Consider the following 22,569-nt stretch of genomic DNA (forward strand, 5'->3'; position numbering starts at 1 on the left):
TCAAGTGTCATAAAAATACTGTTACCGGGTGTGTATGATGGAAAAAACTTAGGTACTCCGGGAGCAATGCTCCCTCCTCTCACATGAGGGGTGGACCCCATCCATGGGTCCCACCCTTCATGTGAGAGAAGGGAGCATTGCTCCCGGGGCATGCAAGAATTACCCGTGTATGATATGCTGATCACTGACAAGCATAAGTGTTCTGAACAAAAGTGTAACCGCAAAGTAGGACCCAAAAAAGAAATATAACCATGAAGATTAAGGATGATCAAACAAACATTAACTTCTAAATTTTCTATCATTACTAACAGGGAGTCAAATGCTGCAATTGTCAACCCTCATGAGCAGGATTAGGAGAAAACATTCAAAACTAGTCTATACATAATTTCATACCAGGTAAATGTGAATGTTACAATTGTGAGATGGAGAAGAAATGAGTGAAATTTCCACAGGGGGACTAGAGGTGAGGTTTTTGCCATGACGAAGACTATATTTCCAAAATCACCACTTACTTTGGTTTGTCTGAGAGGGTTATGAGAGATTTGAGTACACCTGGACTGATCCTGTCAGCAATGGCACCTCTTTCTGAAATCAAAAGGGACTTCTCTTTCATATAGCTCTGGAGTCTTTTTGCATCAAAGTCAAGTTGTGCTTGATCTACATTACAAGTACAAGGCCCAGACTATCCACAATATTAATTATCTTATATATATAAAGTGAAGAAACATTTTTCTTGACAATAATGACTATCAAGATCAAAAAACTATCAGCAGCATCGAGGAACTTAAGCAATAACATAAACCATTAGATAGAAAACTAATTTTATTTTCTACGAAGCAACCACTTGTAAGATTATAAATGAAGAAAAAAAAGTATGCGGATAATTAATAATTTTTTTAATTAGAAAGTTGGGTCTTGAACCCATTACCTCACCTTCAGCCTTGCTCTTACAAGGAAGGAGGTTCCATTTGAGAATAAGGAGAATTAGGGCCCGTTTGGTAATGTTGTTCTAGTAACATTGTTTATATTTTTTGAAAATATATGTGGGTGAAAAAGTGTGTAGAAATACGTGTAATGTTGTTTAAAAACTGAAAACTCTTGATTCTTGAAGAGTCTGTCCTTTATCCCTTCTCATGGGCCACCTGGATGACTGGTTTACTGCCAAACTGAAAACAGTTTTTAGTGCAAGCAAATGCAGCTAAATGTTATCAAAGAATCCTAAGAATCCTTTCCTGTGCAACTTCACAACATTGTTCCACTACCTTGAATCCACTCCTTTCAGGTGGAATTCTATTCCTATGACGGAGCTATATTAGCAGCATATCCAAGATACTAATACTATTTGGTCACCCATGAAACCCATCCAATAATTCTTAAAAATATCATATATTTGGGCAGGAAAATAATTTTGAAGAAATAAGTCATATTTGATGGTCCCCAGATACTTGTATACATGTATCAACACATCTTGAACCTCAAAGCAGTGCAGTCACACGCGAGCTAGGCACTCGCCTAGACGATCAGGCGAGGTGAGGTGCTACTAAAGCACCAGTGAAGCCTGCGAGGTGCCTTTAGTAAAGTGCTTGCCTTTAGAGCCTAGTTGAGCACCTTAAATAAGGCTGTACGGTGCTTGAGGTGGGAGCCTCATGAAAATTCAGCAGAAAAAAAGGCAGTTTTGTAATTTGGCAAAAAATGTTAGTCCTATACTTGAAATAATTCAAGTAAGGGGTTACTCTCGCTCTTGCTTTTTTTTCTCACCTCTCTTTCCCCACACAGAAATATCGTCTTCCGGAGGGTTGTGCCTCACTATGTTATGTGGTGCCTTTGGCAAGAACGGAACGTGAGATGCTTTGAGGGAAATGAACAGTCTATATTTGAAATTAATTCCCTCCTTCATTCTTTGCTGGATTGGAGTACTGCTAAAATTTCTCCTCCCTGTTCTAATTTATTTGATTTAATTTTTGTAATTTGCGAGTTTGATGTACTGCTACTCAAGAACACCTCTAGTGTACCTAGGTATTCTCTTTTTTGATTGATGAACTTTTGTTACTTATAAAAAAATAATAATAATAATGCTAAGAGTTGTGTTAATATCAATGACACACATTTGGTCCAATTAGCTTTAGCACCTTAAATGGTCCAGCACTACGAGCTTGCAATTTCCTAACTATTCCTAAAGGAAACTACTTAGGCCTAAATTATGAACCATGAAATAATCTGATATGTTAAATTCTAAATGTCGATGATGAGAATCAACCTTAATTTTATATTGTTTATAACTTGCTTGAATGCATTTGTTGATGTCATGATGCAAGTCATGGACATGCCATCCAAAAGCTTTGGTTGACTCAGACACTCAAACATGAGGGGACATGGGGAGGAGACCTAAAGGTTTCCTAGCCTTCTAACCATGCACAACCTCAAACGAACTCATGCCTATGATTCTATTGATAGAGAATTGCATGCAAATCAGGCCATAGGGAGAATAGAATACAAGTTCCTAGCATGTTCACCTACGAGACACCTTAAAATGTTCCTAAGGTTCTTATTAACAACCTCAGTCTAGCCATATGTTGCCAGATGGTAAGCCGTCAAGAATTTCAACTTTTTTCTTTCTATGGGCCAAACAGTTTTCTAAAAATAATTCATTAACCCAATGTCTCTATCAGACTCTATGTTTTTGGGGAGGCCATATAGTTTGACAATTTCATCGAAATAAAGTTTGGCAACCTTGGAGGCATTGGAGGTCTCAGAATAGGGAATGATTGGGCCATTTTGGATAACTTATCCATAGTCACAAGAGCAAAGTCATGCTTCCTAAGGGTGCAAGAGAGACCTAGCACAAAATCCATGCTTACATCATACCTAGGGCAATGTAGCACCAGTAAAGGGGTGTAAAGGCCAACATTTTGCTTACAGTGTTTGGCCAGTTGACATTGGCAACTCTGGCCCATTATCTTGGTGACATCTCACTTAAGGCTTGGCTAGTAGAATTGTGCTCTAGCTCCTCAATGGTCTTATTACACCCAAAATTCACTGCAAGCCCACCCATGTGCACTTCCCTCACTAGGAAATCTCTCACCTATGTGCACAAAATACAGAGCTTGTTGGCCTTAATTAAATAGCTGTCATCATAGTGATAGCTCAATCACATTGAATCCATCAAGCCCTCTTCCAACTTCTCAATCCAAGCCACACAGGTCTCTTGAATTCCCTATTCCGTGGCCCAAGCCCATCCCCAACTCCTCCTTAGCTGAACAGCCTTATCCATTGTCAAAACTTCATACACATTTACAATTCAAATCCAATCCCTTTGGTTTCTGATGTCAAGAAAACAACATCATTGCTTAGAAATGTGAAGAGACCGGTGATCTTTTTTTGGAAAAGGTGTGGCATTTTTTACTAGATAAATTCTTAGCAAATGGGGATTGACAATGATAAAGATTAGTTGCAATTTAGGGAAAGTGAGATTGAAAAAAAAAAAAAAAAAATTATAGGCTTAACAGTAAATCCTTGTTAAGTCTTTAAAAAAATCATGTGATTCTCATAAGACCCAATGGCAAGTGGCTTATTTTAAAAAATGCCAGCTAGTAATTTGGGGGAAAAATCTTGCCTCATAAAACTAAGCATAACTTGTAAAATAGAAACCCAAGTTAAAAATTGTTTTAAGCCTAAAATTCTTATAACTATATCTTTAAAATCATACGAATCTTGCTACAATCGGACTTCGATAAACTACTGCTAGTCCCAAAAGTTTAACCGAATAAGAAATAAGTGAATTTAGTCACATAATCATTATTCTAATACAATCCCTAATGTACGGACCCAATTTCTCCCTCAATAAGTGAGTACCCATGGAATTTTTAATTTTAAAGGGGAGGTGGAGCCTTAATAAATGATAAACTATCACCAGTCCCCAAAACTTAAACTAATAGGAAAGAGGTGAATTAAATCATTTAACCATTATTCTAACGAACTTCACACATTTTCCCATAAAAATAAAAATAAATCTTGGATAAAAAAATTGCAAAGCAGTGACAAATTAATCTTCCATCACCACATCATAAATACTAAATGTTACAACAACACAAGAAGGAGATTCATCTAGATATCAGTTTGTAATAGGACAGAACAAAATCTTGATTTTGTGATCCAACTGTTATAAACTCAATCCAACCTTGCATCCAAGATCATATGGCATGCATATAGGGAGAGCCACAATGCTTTTTCTAGCACAAATTGCAAACCGGGCATTGTAAGTTGTTAAGAACTGCTATAAGACCAACAAAACAATAGCCTTGACAACAATCACCATTTTTTTTGGATATGTAATTGACAACAATCCCCATGATTGAAATCAGGGATAAAAACCAATATATCAAGCCAATAATACAATGACATTATCATGGAATGTTTGATACTTGAACATATAAAACATCTAGCTATTCCTTTATTTGTAACTAGTTTTTTATTGGAAAGCTACACATGCACCCAATATATATATATATATATATATTTTTTTTTTTTTTTTGTAACTAACTTTAGATATCAACTTATCATTAGACAAATTTAGTTGACCATGTGGATTATCGAAACAAGGTTCTGAGTTCCAAGATATGGGTTCAAGAATCCAAAACAATCAATCTAATACCTATTAGTATCAGGCCTGTCATTGCTTCTTAATTGGTCTTATTCTATATATTTACAAGTATCTCTAACAAATTAAAATTTTAAGCCTTCTCTATTGCATTTCTCAAATGAATCCAAAATGTTATTGTTTACTAGGGGAACAAACAATGCAGAGAAATTAAATTTAAAAACTTTAATTTATTTGTCCTGGATGGAGGAATTCAAAGGAGAGTTGGAATAGAGCTATTGTTTGACTTGAGTTAATATTTATAGAAAGAGGCTTACTTACAGTAGTATGCAAGTAATATTTGAGTGACAGAGACAATTTTCATATGGACACGTTCGAGTGCGCGCGTACACACACACATATATTACAAAATCACCCTCATGACAAAAGAGCACAAATTCTAGAAAGAACAAAAGTTTCATTTCTGATGTATGTTAATTTTGTATTTCTTCAACAACTCAACATACTCAAAAACTTAGTAAGCCTGGGAACTCCTTACTAAATCACCTCATTTGGTATGTGATGAGTGTGTGTATATCTATAACTACCATATTAAAAAGCAACTTAAACACATAATTGTAATAAAATAAGAAAGGTTTGAGAAAAACCTGTCTCCAAGATGGTATGAGCAGCATGAAATGGAATCCTACCAATGAGATCAGTCCCGGGGAACATCATCCATGTCCGCTCATTAGAGTCATGGTTACCACAGGTGGTACATACCTCCTTCACCAAGGACCTCGATTCGGGACCCCCAATATCTCTCATTATTGACTCAAAAGGAGATGGAACACTAGTTTTTGTTGTCCGAGCCCTCTTCCTCAATGCAGTAAGCGCCTCCCTATTTCCATTCCTCACTCTATCATTTTCAATTAGCTACATTTTCATCAAAGGAATCAGTAACCCTTCATGTCTTTTTTGAAAGGAAGTAACCCTTCATGTCCTCACAAAGAAAGTAAGATTTATCCATCACACATACACACGCACAAAAAAGAAAGAAAGAAAAAAATAAAAAGCTATATTACCTCCTTTAAAGTAAAAAGAAGAAATAATTTTTTTTTTTTTTTTAGGTGTTGAAGACATTGAGTTTATGTTAATGTAAAATGGTCAAGAGGTCCAATATATTGTAAGCCCATGTAGGGCTAACCCTAGCTCTTATATATGCCCTACTATGGTTCATTGTAATCAACACTTGAGAATACAGTAAAGATGTAGCCGCCATGTCTTTATCTTGTGGATGTAGGCCGTTGGCCAAACCATGTAATCCCTTGTGTTTTCTCTTTGTTTTGCTACCATTTCTCTATATTATTTGATTCTCGTCTTTAACAATAGGTAATAATAATTTTAAAAAGAGGCTACTTCATGTAAAATGAACACGAAGAGCCTAAAGAATTACAAGAAATTAAAAAATTATCTACAAAAGGCAGTGTATCTAAAAACACAACAATAGAATCCCTATTTGTAAAACCCCATGTCTTGAGACCAACCAAATAAGGAACTAGAAAAAATACAAGCAACTTATTTCCTGTGTGCTTCTCATCCTTGAATGTATGCCTATTGCATTCTCTCCATATAGTCCACATCAAACTCAAAGGAAACATTTTCCATATGTCTGATGAATGTTTACCACCCATTTTCTCCAACCAAGCAATAAATCAATCACCTTCTCTGCTAAACCCTATGCATCCCAAAAGATCAGAAAACAAAACTCCATAAGTCATAGCCCACCTTGCAACCAATTTTTCTCTCCAAATCTCACCTATTTTGAAGAGAAATTTTTTGTTTACTTCCAAGGAAGAATTCTGAATTATTTTCTTCTCTAATTCCTTTCCTTCCCCTTCCCCTTTCTTTAGATAAACATAATTTTAATCAAAGAGGGAAAAAAACAACCAAACAACAACAATAACAACAAATTAAAATTTTTTCTTCAAGTAAATAAAAAATAGGGTTATTAACTCAACCGAGCCAAACAACTTGTATTGGACTTAGTTGAGCTTGCAATTTTGTTTCTCAGTTCCCTGATAACAGCAAAAATTTATAATTTTGCATTCTTAAGCATTAATGTTTCAATTTTGAGTTCTAAATTAACAGACTTGTCTTAAAATAGTGAATAGAAGTTGTCCTCAAGCATCAAATGTCAAATGTCTTTGTATTTTCCCACACTTTCTTAGTAACATAACAAAATGTTCCAAAACAAAGCAGTGAGTTTGAGAAAAATACCTGATGGCGAGCTAAAAGAAGATGCTCAGCTTCAGTTTCAAGCTCAATTAAGCCCTCTTGGAATTGCTTCATAGTCTCATCCATTTTTAAATTCTAAAAAGAGAAAAACACACACATACAGAGAATAGACAACAAAAAATTAAAAAAATTAAAAGTAAAAAGAGAAACAAATAGACATAATTTTTATTAGGGTTTTTCAGTTTTACACAAAAAAGAAAAAGAAAAAAAAAATTGCAATTAGATGTAATTAGAACCTTGAATGCCTGATCATCAACCATAATAATTAATACATGCTTTGGTTTGGTGAAGCTAAAACTTGAGCTTAGGGCTTGTCAAAATATAGAGAGTAAAATAAATAACTTCTTGTATTTTATGTTGCACGGACACGCCTATTTTGGCCAAGTACCCGTGTCCAACACATTTTGGACACGGGTACTGGTAAGACACTTTCCAAATCTGTACCCAATGCGAACCAGAAATTTTTTTTTTTTTTTTAATTTTAAAAATCTGGGTACAGCCCGGACATGGCCGTGACACGGTTGCAACACGCCGGTACGTCCCAGACACGGCAGATCTTAAAAAAAAAAAAAAAAAAAAAAGCAAGAAAAGAAAAAAAAAAAAAAAAAGAAGCAAGATTTTGACAACTACAAACCACTCACCGTTGATCCTAGTTTGAGCATAACAATCAACTAAAAGCCCTAAAAGACATCTACCTCTCAGTTCTTCCTTCTCTTGCACCAAAGCCCCTCAGCGCCTCTCTTGGCTCTGTTCTTGCCTTGTCAATGCTGAGCAAGTCACTCCACCGTAGATCAGCGACAAATGAACCCCCGCTAGCGACCCTGAAGCTCCCTCTCTCCCCCTCCGTCATAGAACGAAGTTTCTCTCTCCTTCAGGTTTCAATTTCTCTCTCTCTCTCTTTCTTTCGATCTTTCTTTCTCAGTTCTTTTCTCTTCTTTTTTTGGTTGGGTTTTATCGTTTTTGCAATTTTGACATTGTTGTTTAGTAATTGACTATTTCTAATTTTATGGGTTTTTCTATATGGGTTTAGTAAATGAGGGCAAGGGATTTCTAGTAACGTTTGTATTTTTTGAAAATACGTGTGGATGAAAAAGTGTGTGAAAATATGTGTAATGTTGTTTAAACACTGAAAACTGTTATTTAAACAACGGTAACAAATGGCTCCTGACTAATTGTTTTATTGTTTAGTATTTGCTATTTGGACAAGACTTAGGTACAATACTTAGGTGTTGTTCCTTAGATTCTCCTTTTAAAATTCTGTCATGTGGATTTTTCTCATGGGATGGAAGTGAATTTTTTAATTAAGTAGCCACATGGTTGAATCTTAATATGAGAACCTAAGAAACAACACTTAAGATACTGTATCTAAGTTTTTTTCCTTGCTATTTTATGAGTGATATTGTACTTCTTTGCGGTTCTTAGTTAATTTAAATTCTAAAATAAATATAAATTATGTCTAATTTTTTTTTAAAAATATACCTAAATATAAATATTAATTAATTAAGTAATTATCATACCTTAGACGTGTCGTACCCTTGTTTTTCAAAAATTGCCGTACACCGTATCCATGTCGGTGTCCGTGCAACCTAGCTTGTATTATCAATGTGTAAATTACATCAAAGCACTCTTATATATACAAGTGGTAGCCTAAGAAAATATCACTAACAAACTAACTAATTCGGTAATTCCTAACTAATTAAAAAAATCACACGTGGAAAATATGGAAAATGTGTAGACTAAAATAAAATGTACAAAATACAAGGACAAATCCACAATACAATTTTTAATAGGCCCCCTCAAGAGTCAAGATGGAGTGTACACACATATGAACCTAGATGAAGAAGAAGAAATCCTGCATGGCTGAAGTAAAAGGCTCAATGTGAGCTCCAAGATGCCATGATCAAGTGCAACGCGAAGGTGCCAGTGAGAGGCGCCACTGATCACAGACAAAAGATGCCATAAAAGGTCAACAACAGAAACTAGAATGACAGCTGCAAAAACACCAACACTGGCTGGAGAACAATAGACCCAACAAAGTATTGCCGGCAAACACCAACACATCAATGGAGAACAACTAAACCGGAAACAAATCCGGAAGCAACGCAGAACTTGCTGCAGAAACCGGAAACAACACAGAACTTTCTACTAAAACCAGTAATGATGCAGAACTTTCTGCGTAAAGGTGAGCCCCACGGCTCCAAAAATATGATGAGCACCAGGGCTCCAAAACAGAGTAGAGTGCCTAGAGTACTAGACATAGATTGACAGAACCTTTCAAATGCAGTGAGGTAGCACACCATAAGTCTAAAATCTGGCATCAAATTCTTAGAAGAAATGCCAATACCAATGGCAACAGAAACCAATGAAACCCAGCTGCAAACTGAGTAAACCACCATAGCAAAAACAAAGTGCAACATCCACAGTTGCAGAAAGAGAAGTAAGCATCCCAACAACCAAGCAACTACCAGCCCCTGTGAACCTCACAACAGATGCAGTAAGTGCAGGAAAATGCACAGCGAAAAGATGAGAATCTCTTTCCAAATCTGTAGCACCATACCAATATGGAGGACAGCTTGATGTCACAATCTCATAAAACTGATCACAAGAGCCAAGCCAAAAGAATTGAAGCTCAGAACCATGTTGTGATCAAGACCCGCTATAGAAATGAGTTAAAAACCAAAGGGGCATGCTTCAAATCTCACGAAAAACAAACTCACATGCTTATCTCCACACTAGGACCTTCAAGCATCAATAACATGCTGGCCCAAAATCATAAATGTTCAGGTCATAGTTTGCTGAGAGGAGAAACAGCACCAAGCATTCTCTTTGGCAATTGATCAAAAGAATGATCTTCAAAATGGCTAACATCCAATCTCCAGGTGAATTTCGCAAGAATTAACAGAACCCACTAGGAAGGAAGTGGATATGAAAGAGAATTGTAAATGAAAGAAAGTAAGAATCAAAAACAAGGATTTTGGGTAAACAATCAGATCAAAAGATTGAAAGAAAAGGCTTTTCTTTTGGGAATAAAATCCTAAGTTCCATAATGGAATATGAAATCCTCTGTTTGCACCAAAACTTTGATGCTTAACAATGTAGCCAAGAAGCAGATTAAACAAAAGCTCACAAAAAATGATACCTTGAATGTGTATATAGGTCAGCAAGGTTTAAGAAAAATAAGAAGGAAGGGGTGGAAGACAAAGCAAAACCTGTTCTTTGAATGGTCAGAAAACTCACAGACCATAAATCTTCCACAATCAGCCCAACAATTGAAGAACTCCTCCAAGCCCTAGATCGAATATCAACCATTGGTTGAAGATGGAGAATATGATAATGGTCTAGTAGAGACTCAAATGAAGGAGATTCCACAATAAATGTACAAAAAATACAAAGACTATTATACAATACAATTTCTCATAGGGCTTTACCTTGCAATGCTGAGAACAGAGGAGAAGAGAGGAGACGAGACCTTTTGCTTTTGTTCCTTCATATCAATGAGCAAGGTAAAGTTTTCTCTCTAATCTTGTGTTTGGTTGCCACCAAGAAAGTGCAAGAAAAGATGGCGATTTCTTTTATTCATTTTTTTTTCCCTTTTAAATTCATTATTTTATATATATTTTTTAATTTTTATTCTAAAATGGACCTTTTCAATAGGAAGATCAAAATGAAATTTTTTGAAAACAAGTACCAAATTGAATGCATTAAAAACATAAAGACCAGAACGAAAAATACCCCCCCCCCCCCAAATATAGGAACTTAAAAGGTATCCGTATTTCTGCCTAATATTATATTATATATACTTCAATCAACCTTCATATTTAAGAGCTTGTTTATAAATACGTTATTATGTTTAAGCTTGGCTTGTTTCTAAATCAAACCTAAAGATAGGCTTGAACTTGTTTTACAAATCCATTTTTGAATGAAAATGCTTTATATTGAAATAAACAAAGCTTAAAAAGGATGAAACTTGTATGGATAAATGTATAATATCTCTAATTTGTTCTCTTGCTAAGGATAATTTATGAACAATTATATTCCCTAAAATTTCAGTTATTGTTAACAATTATATATAATGTAATAGTCGTTAACCTATGCGATGCATGGTATATTTAAATAAATATTAAAACTATCTAGTTTATTTGAAGGTACTATGACTTGAAAATGATAACAAAAAACTTAGGCTACGTGAACGCAAATCATAGTTAAATCCATTACTATAAAAGTGCTCTTACATTTGCTTTGATAATTACTAATAATTTTAGAATACAAAAGAATTACTACGCAACATCTATACTACTATTTAAGGGATTTCTCATTTTTGGATTTCTCATTTTTTAGTTCAAAAATGCCTTTACACTCCTATGTTTAAGTAAAGACAAAACTAAAAGACAATTTGGTAAAAATGCAACTCTAACTTCCACTAAAACATTGCCTAAAAAATAGGACAACTCTCCTGTTAATTTTCAAATTACTTTATCCACTTATAAATTAAATTGTCAAAATAAAAATTATATATATAAAATAAAAACACAAGAGTTTTTTTTTTTTTTTGCTAAAAATTAAGCCTCATCGCACGCACGAAGTGCATGTGATGAGGCTAGTAAACATATAACTGCTCTTAATATAGTGTCCTCTTAAAATTAAGCCTATAACATCTACCTCCAAAAGTTCTTATCGCTCCATTTGTTTCGATGTAAAATATTTTCCAATTTTACGGTGTTTGTTTTGTAGTAAAATATTTGATCAAAAGTAAAATATTTTCAGTTAACCAAATCAACCTAAGCAAATTTATGTAAAATATTTTACACTTAAAATTTTGGTAAAACATTTTACATTTGCTCACTCTCTCACACTCCGATACTTATCACTCCTTCACTCCCACAGTTACTTTCATGCTCAAACTCTCCCTCTCAGATTTCTCTTCAAAAACCCAGCCACCACTGTTCCCCTCTCCCACCAATCACCGGCTCCATGGTCTGAGGCACCACTGGCAAGTACGAGGCACCGCTGTGTCTTAGCATTTTGCGCTTTAGCTGATTCTGGTGACATTCAATATGCCCGTGTGCTTTTTTCTCAGATTGAAACACCCAATACTTATATGTGGAACACTATGATCAGGGGCTATTGTAAAGCCAAAATTTCCACCATGGGGTTTTCATTTTTTCGTCAAATGGCTCAAGAATGCGTCGAAATGGACTGCCGGAGCTTCGTTTTTGGGCTCAAGGCGTGCAAGCAATTTTGTGCAGCTTGAGAGGGGGTATTGGTTCATTGCTGGGTTTGGAAGATGGGTTTTGAATCTTTTGATTCGGATTTGGTAGTGCAAAATGGGTTGGTCCATTTTTATGCTGAACGTGGGTGTTTGGATTTGTGCGTGAAGTGTTTGATCAAAGTTTCGTGAGAGATGTGGTTACTTGGACCTCAATGTTTGATGGATATGTGGTGCATAATTGTTTGAAGTAGGCATTGGACTTGTTTAATTTGATGCTAGTGAGTGATGTTGAGCCAGATGGGGTTACCATGATGGTTGTATTATTATGGAGCAACAGTCAGTGATTTATCATCTCAGCTTGGTGTAGAAAATAAAACCAATTTTGGGATTTTTGAGCATCTTATTGTATGTGGGATGGTGGATGAACGTATACTTATTCTTGTGTTACACAGTAAAGTACTTGCCCAACTTTCTGAAGACAATCTAATTTCATATTGCTAATTTCCAGTGTTTTGAATAAGAAACTAACTTTAGCTTCACTTTAGAAAGTAAATGAATTTGTTTGTTGTAAAGTGAGCAAAAACTTTTATAGATCTTGGCAGAAAGTTTGTTCAAAATTAAGTAAAAAACAATATTTCTTACTAGCTCTAGTGATCCCTCATCCGTCTCTATGTATTTTTTGGAAGTTAATAAAAAAATGTTTTAATTTATTATTATTATTATTTTTTTTTTTTCATTTTACTTTGTGCCAACCATTGGAAAATATTTTACACAGTATTGTCATGTACACTATCAAACACTATAAAATGAAAATATTTTCCTACAAATATTTTACATGTAAATAATTTACCTTTGCAAATATTTTATATCGAAACAAACAGATCATATATGTAGGCACTTTGAACAATCCTTTTTATATGAGATTAGTGAAAAAGGTTAAAATCATCATTATGTGCAAGGATACAGTGGTAATGATATAGAAGATAGATGGAAAATTCTTCAAAATAGTTAATGAATGTAGGCCCAATAGTGTAAATCTAGAAGACATTATGTCCTCATGCTGCAATAAGCAAATTAAGATTATGATAATTGGTGAATGGCAAATGAATGTGGTGGAACTCGGGAAACTAATTTATAGGTCGAAAGTTTCAACTCTCATCTTCAAATAAGAGGCCATATTTAATTTGAAAATTGCATAAGAAATTTTAGAGCAAACCTTATTTTGGGTTCTTGAAACTGTTGGACCTTATTCTCAGAACTTTTATTTCTTACCCAACACCGCTAGTTTGATCCCAGAGAAGAAAACCTGTACCCCATTTAAGATAGAAAATTGTAAGTTTAAAAAAGTTAAATGGAAAAACAAAGTGAAAATGAAATAAATGGAAGAAGAACATGTTATTATGCCTACACTTTCATATAAATCACCAATCCAAGTTGAAGCTTAATCCTTTTTTTTTTTTTTTTGACAGGTAATAAAAACTTTATTGATAAGAAAAGTACAATGAGTTTACGATAGTAAACTCACAGCAAAAAAGCGGATACAAATAGATCAAAGGGAAAAGCTAACAGAATTAATGAAATCAAGCAAAGAAGTACAACGCGTAAAACCCCAAATACGAGACCACTCAAACGAAGTCCTAGTTAGTAAAGGCTTCAAAAGGTCCACAGTTCTTTTAGTGCCTCAAATGTTCGGGCATTGTGTTCCTTCCAAGTTAACCACATAAGACATGCCGGTACCATATTCCAAACATTGGAAGAATGAATGCCCAACCAATTCCACCATGTAGAAAGTAGAGAGACTATTGTCTTTGGCATCACCCTTTGAACCCCAAACAAGTAGAAGACTTAACTCCACAAGGTATGGACAAACTTGCAATGTAGTAATAAATGATTCACGATTTCCTCCTCACACCGACATAGGCAACACCAATTAACAAGAGGCAAGTTCTTCTTAACAAAGTTATCTATTGTGAGAATCCCACCACTAGTAGCTGTCCATAAGAAAAAAGACATCCTTCTAGGAACCTTAACACTTCAAATGCATTGCCAAGGGAAAAAAACCGATAGAGCTTTCAATAATGATTTATAAAAAGAACGCATATCAAAGACACCACTATGATTCAATTGCCAAACCATGGTATCATCACCCCCCATAGGTATTTTGGATGAGATATAAAGAAAGCATAAAACCTTGCGGTCTCCCAATCTTGAAACTCACAGCAAAAGAGTAAGTTCCAGCTTCTATCACCCCCATCAAGTGCAATGTCAACCATATCAGAAATCCTAGCTTCTTTATCCACAGCACAAGCAAACAATTCCGGATATAATTCTTTCAAAGGAGTAGGACTACTCCAAGGATCATGCCAGAACCAAATACGAAAACCCTTTCCCGCCGCATGCAACACATGACCAAAGAAACTCTCTGCCCCCTTCCTAATGTTCTTCCACATCCCACAACCATGTGTTCCTCTAACAGCTCTAGTGCACTAGCCACCACTACCTTCCCCATATTTGGAGGCTATGACTTGACGCCATAAGTGTGTGGCCTCCTTCCCAAAGGGCCAAAGCCACTTCCCTAGTAAAGCTTGGTTAAACAACCCAATCATCCGGATCCCCAAACCACCTGCCTCCACCGGCCACACAACCTTTTTCCAAGCAACAAGTGAATATTTAAATACATCAGTAGATCTCCCCCATAGGAAATTCCTCTAGATCCTCTCTAATCTATTCGCCACATGTTGTGGAATAGTAAACAAAGATAAATAATAAGTGGGAAGGCTTGATAAAGTACTCTTCAATAAAGTAAGCTTACCCCCTTTTGACAAATATAACCGCTTTCAACCTGAGAGCTTTTTCTGCCTCCTTTCTATAATAGGGTTCTAAATTGAAGAATCCTTAAAATGAGCCCCCAAAGGCATACCCAAGTAAGTCATGGGCAAACGGCCAACCTTACAACATAAAATGCGGGCCAAAGCATCCAAATTCCCAACCTCACCAACTGGCACAATCTCACTCTTACCAACATTTACTTTCAAGCCTGTGATAGCTTCAAAGAAGATCAAAACCATACGAATATATAATAATTGTTCCCTGGAATATATAATAATTGTTCCCTGGAAGCATCACAAAAAAGAATAGTATCATCAGCAAATAAAAGATGAGAAATGTGCAAACCTCCTCCTCCAACAATCGGGCTTGCTTGGAAACCACTAAGAAAGCCTCCATCTTCTGTCTTCTTCAACAACCTACTCAACGCCTCCATCACCAACAAGAACAAGAGTGGAGACAAGGGATCCCCTTGACGAAGACCACGAGAACTACCAAAGAAACCAACTAAAGACCCATTGATAAGCACTGAAAAGCAAACTGTAGAATACACGCCTTCATCCATCTCCCCCACTTCTCCCCAAAACCAATCCTCTCCATAAGATAAAACAAGGCACTTCAGTTCACATGATCATAAGCCTTCTCAATATCCAATTTAACAATTACACCCGGATTTCCACTCTTCAATCTACTGTCCAGACATTCGTTTGCAATAAGAACGGAATCAAGAATTTGTCTTCCCCCAACAAAGGAGTTTTGGGAGTTGAAAATCAGTTTATCTAAAACCAATCAAAGTCTATGTGCCAACACCTTTGACAAAAGCTTATACAAGCTACCCACAAGGCTGATAGGGCAGAAGTCTCTAATATTAACTGCATTAGTCTTCTTAGCTATCAAACACAAAAAGGTGGCATTGAGAGATTTCTCAAATATACATTCTTTGTGGAAGCCTGAAAAGAAAGCCAAAATATCCCTCTCAAGCACACACCAACATTTTTGGAAGAAGGCCATGGTAAAGCCATCAGGGCTAGGAGCCTTATCACCCTTAGCTTCCCGAAGAGCCGCAATGATCTCCTCCTCCTCACTCCCTTTCTAGGGAAAGCCAATCAGTTTCATCCAAATTTGCAAACACGAGGCCTCCAAGATTCCGACTCTTAATATAAAGACTCATAAAAACCCACCACTTGATCTTGAATCTCTGACACCACCTCATACAAAATACCATCAACCTCTAAACCCCTCATAGTATTAGCTCATCTATGAGAATTAGCAAGCCTATAATAACCAGGAAGATGATATAATAACCACTACTTCTAGGATGCACGGATACTTAGTTTTGGGTGTCGTACCTATGTCCTATCTACCATATCATGTTATAATTTTTCAAAAATTGCTTGTGTCGTCGTATCGTACCCCTACCCGTGTTCATGTCCGTGTCCATGTCAGTGAATCCTAGCTTGCTTGGGCTAAAAAAAAGAAAATAAAAACATTTCTTAAAGCATTTTAAGTTCCAAAAGTGGTGTTTCCCCAATAGCCCAACACTATCATTACATCCCACAACCTGTTAATCATCTACTGTTACAATAGTCCTTCCTAGGCAAACTTCCTCCTCACCTACTAAATAGGCTTTCAAAAGAGAAACACCTCATATTCCCATCATTCAAATGGCTATCTGCAGATAGAAGTTGAACCCAATGCAAGAACTTTATCCAACCTATTTAAATTATCCATAAAATTCAACTCAAACATTTCATCAAGCATGTGGAGTGCACTTTAAAGAACAGATAAATAACACCAAGAAAGTAAATTATCTTCTCAGCTAATGGCACAACAATGAGGAAGATCATAGTATCATACCCAAGAATTGATATAGCAAAGCTATATAGTACATTGTTTTGTTAAATCTCTCTCTAAAAAGCAAAACCCACAAAGTAATCCACAATTGCAAACCAAATTAATAGTGCATAGTATCACTAATCAAGAAAAAAAATTAAACATGCATATTGGAAAAAAGAATTACAAAAACCCAGATGAAAAAAAAAAAAAAAAAGTACCAAGCAAAGAACAGAGAGAGCGAGAAAGAGAGAGAGGGGGGGGGGGGGGAAGGGTTGGGTTTTTGTTACCGACTGAAATTCGCAATAAACATCTAGACTCAAATGTCTAAGATATACACAGTTACACAAAAAAGTTCAAGCAAAAAATATTTATATATATTTTACATATTATTAAATTAATAAGTATTGCAGTTTCAAAAAATAATAATAATAATAATAAGTATTGCTAAATAAAATATCAAAAATAATAAAATTCATAAATAAAATAAAAAAAACAGCAAAAGGCCAAGAGTCGAACATAATTTAATAATATTTTTTAAACAAGGGTCACAACATTCTACAGGAAAATCAAAAGATTCCACCAGCAAATTCCTCAAAACTTTCAGGTGATTCATGGTTATGATGTTTTTACAACATAAAACTGCATAGGCAATAAATTCTTTGAAAGTTTTAATCAAGAGAATTGTACTTCAGTTTACGAGGTTAAAAGAAGTACAATGCATGTATTAAAAGATTGGTTATGAGTTTAAAAGATTCCGTGAACAAAAAATGCATGTTTTTAAAACTATTACTGCCAACACTAACAGAGAACAATCACCTGAGAGTATAGCTCTCCCAGACATTCTATCAAACACCTGTTAGGAATCTCAAACAGCTATAGTAACCAACCCCAACTTTCAAAACAAAAATAAAATTCCCACAAAAACACAAATGTTTCAATCATATAGCAATATGCAACAATACCCACAAAAAGACAATTTGATTTTTGAGGTTATACCATCCTCCTTTCCTCTCATCCTAATAATTCCAATTCTCCAACACTACCAACCACGAACGGCTAAATAAAAAAACAAACCTCAGGAAAAACCCAAAACCTAAATCATAATGTCCAAAATTTTAAAACAGAAAATAATTACCAGCAGCAATCTGACGGTGGCGGAATGGATGCCTGACAGTGGTGGTGGCTCTCTGCCTTACGGACTTGCTTCTCAGATACAAATTAGAGAAAAACAGCGGTGCCGCTGTCACTCTCGCCTTCAACGGACCGCGGGGAAGAGAGGCTTGGATGGTATTGAGATTGAAGAGGCGCTGCTTAAGAGGTTGCGTTAAAAATTTTGGATTGCTTCTAGCTTCCTCGACGACACCGGCGACATCTGAGTTTTGGGTTTTTGGGTTTTGATTTTGGGGAAGGAGAGGGTTTTGATTTTCAGGAAGAAGATGGTTGCATAAGAGAATCTGAAAAGAGAGCGGAAGACATCGGTTATTATTGGGAGAGAAAAAGGGTATATTTTTAGCTGAAATTTTTGGGTTAAAAATAATTATTTTCTGTACTATTATTTTAAGTTCCTTTGGAGTGTTTGGTGAGAATTTCTAAACAATAATTTTTAGTTTTTAAATAACATTTATGTATTTTCACATTTTTTATCTATATGTATTTTCACAAAAGTTTTAAAATAATAATTTTCAATTTTTAAACACATATACCAAATGGGCCCTTTATTTCTGATTTTTTCTTTTCAAAAATATCCATGCACTCTTATATCTAAGTAGAAATAAAACTAGCCAAAGACTTTATAGTTGAATTAACACCTCCCCATATACAAAATGCTTGGGGTTTAGAAGGGAAAAAGGTTTGAGCTGCAGGGTTAGTAGCATATTGTAATTATTTCTCAAAAAAAAAAGTAGAAACAAAACTAAAAGACAATCTAATAAAAATATAACTCTAATTTCCACTTAAACATAACCTAAAAAATAGATTCAATTGATTTTTAAATTATTTTATCTACTTATTAATTAAAAATTTTAAATAAAAATTATATATAAAAAATAAAAACATGTTATTTTTGGTACAAAATAGGACCATTAAGACTCACTCATGACACTCATCATAGCTTTTGAGTAGAGTTGTGGCGTGTTTTTGTATTAAAACTCATTTCCTTCTCCCTTGTGTGTGTCTGTTTGTTTCTCAAAAAAAAAAAAAAAAAAAAAAAAAAAAAACATGACACTTTTAGGTGTATTAATAGTTCTAAATGCGTAATATTAATGAAAGAATGTCTAAACCTCAAATTGGAATGAATGAAAAATTATGATACTAAAAATAAAATAAAATAACTCATTGCACGCATGAAGCACATGTGATGAGGCTAGTTTTTTAATAAATGTGGGATATATATACACACACGAACATACATACTAGCATTATGCCTGTGCGGTGCACGGCTTAATTCAAATTCAAATGTAAATAGTTTTCTTTTTTATTAATTTACTTAAAATTAGATAATAGAATAGATAATAAAAATAAATAAATATTTTACTTTTAAGTTGTAGGTACTCAAGAATTTTTGTCTTATTCTTTTGTCCCACATTGAAAAGATAGCTTTCCTCTTTCTACTTTATAAGGGATGAACCAATGAGACAGAGTACCACTAGTTTGGTCATTGGTTCAGAGTACAAGTACTTTGTCTCATTGGTTCATTCCTTATAAGGTAGAAAGGGAAAGACCATCTTTCCAATGTGGGACAAGCAAAAATTGCCCATGTAAAACATGAGTTTCCTTGAAGCAAAAAATGCCCCCACATAAGTTATATATTTAACCAAACTAGTGGTACTCTGTCTCATTGGTTCATCCCTTATAAGGTAGAAAGGGGAAAACCATCTTTCCAATGTGGGACAAGCAAAAATTGCCCATGTAAAACATGAGTTTCCTTGAAGCAAAAGATGCTCCCACATAAGTTATATAATAAATTCATATGGTATAAAACTAAGGTATTATGAAATACATACATATATATATATATATATATATATATATAAGTAATAACTTATTAAAAGAGTGCAATAAATATGTTTGTTTTCAGAATTCATAAGATGATTTATTATTTTTTTTGTATATTAGTTTTTTTTTGTTTTACTTTATCCTTTTTTTGACCTTATCTAAATTATATATTTTTTTAATTAAGTTTATGTTAATGTTAATACATGTTAGCTATCATTTGATACTTTATCCACACAAAAAACAACAATTAAAGTTTAAATTAGGCTAAAAGTAAAATTGTTACTTTATAAAAAAAAAAAAAAAAAATTGATACAATTCTTATGGTTACTTTATCCAAATAAGTCAATAAGAACAAACAGAATTAGAAATATATATATTAGTTTTTTTTTTGGTTACTTTATTTATTTATTTATTTATTTTACGTTATCTAAATTAGATTTTTTAAATTAAGTTTACATTAATATTAATACATATTAGCTATCATTTGATACTCATCCACGCAAAAAAAAAAACAACAATTTTTTTTTTATGAGAAACCAAACCCAAGGCTTGGGAAGAAACTGCATAACCAATTAGTGAACATCAAAACCAATTAACTGGGCAATATCCTCAGGCAAAACATCCAACCAAACCTGAGGCCTACCCTAGAAGGTCCTTTGCTTTTTTAGCTAAAGCATCTGCTACCATATTACAAGAGCGATGCACATGCATAACATCCGAAGTTTGAAAACCTGACAGTAAACCACAAATATCCTCGACGATATTAACATATGAAGACAACGCTGCATTCCCTTGCAAGATAGTGTTAATTACCAAAGCCGAGTCTCCTTCAAAAAATGACTCTGTGAAGTCCCAATTCAGCAGCAAACAGAACTGCCCTATGACATGCATGCTAGAGCTTCCAAATCAGCTACCGAGGTGGATAGAGGAATAGGCATAGCAACAACTCTGACTGCCTCACCACACCAGTTCCGAGCAATAATTCCAATCCCAATTGTGTTCGTCGCCTTGAAGACTGCTGCATCTGGAGGCCGCTGATGAGGAAGAATAGCAGTTCGAGCTTCCTTTGGATTTTCTTCTTGAGCTGCCAGAAATTCCTACAATATGTTGCCCGCCAAGGAGTAGATGTGGGACAGAGGTTGAACAGCACGCCCAAAGTGGAGGGAATTCCGTCTATTCCACAAACTCCAAGCAGAAATTGCAAAAAATTCCTTTCGAAAATCATCTTGAACCTGCAGAAAATGGTTAAGTAAATCACATAAATTTAAAGACCGCATGCAAGACATCCTTAGGTGCACCATTGCATAGCTCACGAGTGTCAGAGGTAGTAATTTGTCTTCGGAATAGATTACTTTTTGTAGGCAAGGCATTACTACAGGCCCTCCAAATGAAATGTTTAATCTTGTTGGGTACACGTAACTGCCATACCCCCTTCCAAAAGTGTTTTTGAGCAACCCCTGAAGAACTTCCTGCATTGTTAACTGAGGCCGAAGCAACCAAAAGCTTATAAGCTCTGCTGGTTGAAAATTCACTTGATGGAGTATGAGCCCAAACCACTCGATCAAGGGGTTTCCTCAAGCTAAGAGGAATTCCCAGAATCATAGATGCTTCATGGGGGAGGAACATCTGCTTAACTCTCTCTGTTTTCCATGTAATCAAATCCGATTGATCAATTCACTCACCTTAGTCTTGGGCAAAACAGAGGGTAAGGGAGAAATAATAGCACTGCTAGTTCCCATAGGGAGCCATCTGTCCTCCTTTATTTGGATCAATTGTCCATCACCCACTCGCCAAACCATTCCTCTTCGGATAACATCTCTAGTACTAATTATGCTCTCCCAAGCATAAGACCCAATGAATGAATCTTTTGCCACAAGAATAGAGCAGTTGGGGAAAAATCTCACCTTAAAAACTCTATAGCTCAATGAATCCAGATTATTGACCATTCTCTAAACTTGTTTAGCTAAAAGGGCTTCATTGAATTTTTCAATTTCTTTAAAACCCAACTTGCCCACTTCTTTAGCCTCACAAAGCCTCTCCCATTTGACTCAATGCACTTTCCTCGAGTCTCCATTATACCCCCACCAAAACTTGCGGATCAACACTTCCAATTCTTTAATTAGACCTTTGGGAAGTTTAAAACGGCTCATGGTGTACGACAAAATGGCTTGGATGACAGATTTGATAAGGACTTCCCTACCCACTTGAGAAAGTAAATTCTCTTTCCATCCTTGCAACTTCTTTCACACCCTCTCCTACAAATAGATGAAGCTTTATTTCTTACCTCTACCCACCAAAGTTGGTAACCCCAAGTATTTTTCATACTAATGAATTGTTGGGACACCTAGTAGCTGTTGGATTCGGGATTGGAGTGGTTGAGATGTATTTAAGCTAAAGAAAATATTGGTCTTTTCCCTATTTATTTTTTGGCTTGAACCTCTCTTATAGATGGCCAAAATCTCTAGGATCTTTTGACATTCTGCTTCTGTTGCAAGACAGAACAATACACTATCATCTGTAAAAAATAGATGGGAAATCCACGGACCATTTCTACAAATAGCAACCCCACTAATCTCCCCATTCACCCCAACTTGTTGCAATAAACTTTGTAAACCCATTGCATACATCATAAACAAGTATGGAGATAATGGATCACCTTGACGAAGACCCCTAGATGTCCTAATGTTACCTACTGGTTGACCATTAAGCAAAATAGAGTAAGACATAGATCTCAAACATGACATAATAAGCCTTACCATTCTCTCCTCAAGCCCAAGATGGGTCATTATTCTCTCCAGAAATTCCCATTCAACCCAATCATACACTTTAC

General features: G+C 35.2%; 1 protein-coding gene across 5 annotated transcripts; it reads right to left on the reverse strand.

The window, feature by feature from the left end:
* Positions 1–265: 265 nt before the first annotated feature.
* Positions 266–18,264, reverse strand: LOC126723071 (uncharacterized). 5 transcript variants are annotated; one of them, XM_050426310.1, is made up of 5 exons: positions 17,881–18,264; positions 13,300–13,389; positions 6,857–6,949; positions 5,245–5,512; positions 266–657 (listed from the first exon to the last, which is right to left on the reverse strand). In XM_050426310.1, exons 3-5 carry the CDS (start codon positions 6,938–6,940, stop codon positions 509–511), a joined length of 501 nt encoding a protein of 166 aa, XP_050282267.1. In that variant the 5' UTR covers positions 6,941–6,949; positions 13,300–13,389; positions 17,881–18,264; the 3' UTR covers positions 266–508. The 5 variants fall into 5 exon arrangements, with proteins under 5 accessions (XP_050282267.1, XP_050282271.1, XP_050282269.1 ...); XM_050426314.1 differs by lacking the exon at positions 13,300–13,389; XM_050426312.1 differs by lacking the exons at positions 13,300–13,389; positions 17,881–18,264 and adding an exon at positions 10,084–10,260.
* Between the last annotated feature and the right edge of the window lie 4,305 nt (positions 18,265–22,569).

This window comes from Quercus robur, chromosome 4, assembly GCF_932294415.1.
Source record: "Quercus robur chromosome 4, dhQueRobu3.1, whole genome shotgun sequence".
Classification (NCBI taxonomy): Eukaryota; Viridiplantae; Streptophyta; class Magnoliopsida; order Fagales; family Fagaceae; genus Quercus; species Quercus robur.

Coding starts and splice junctions, on each gene's coding strand:
- LOC126723071 (XM_050426314.1), bottom strand. CDS start 6,940: ATGGATGAGACTATGAAGCAATTCCAAGAGGGCTTAATTGAGCTTGAA. Junction 5,513..6,856: donor TTCTTTTAGCTCGCCATCAG/GTATTTTTCTCA, acceptor ATGAAAATGTAG/CTAATTGAAAATGATAGAGT. Junction 658..5,244: donor TCATACCATCTTGGAGACAG/GTTTTTCTCAAA, acceptor CTTGTAATGTAG/ATCAAGCACAACTTGACTTT.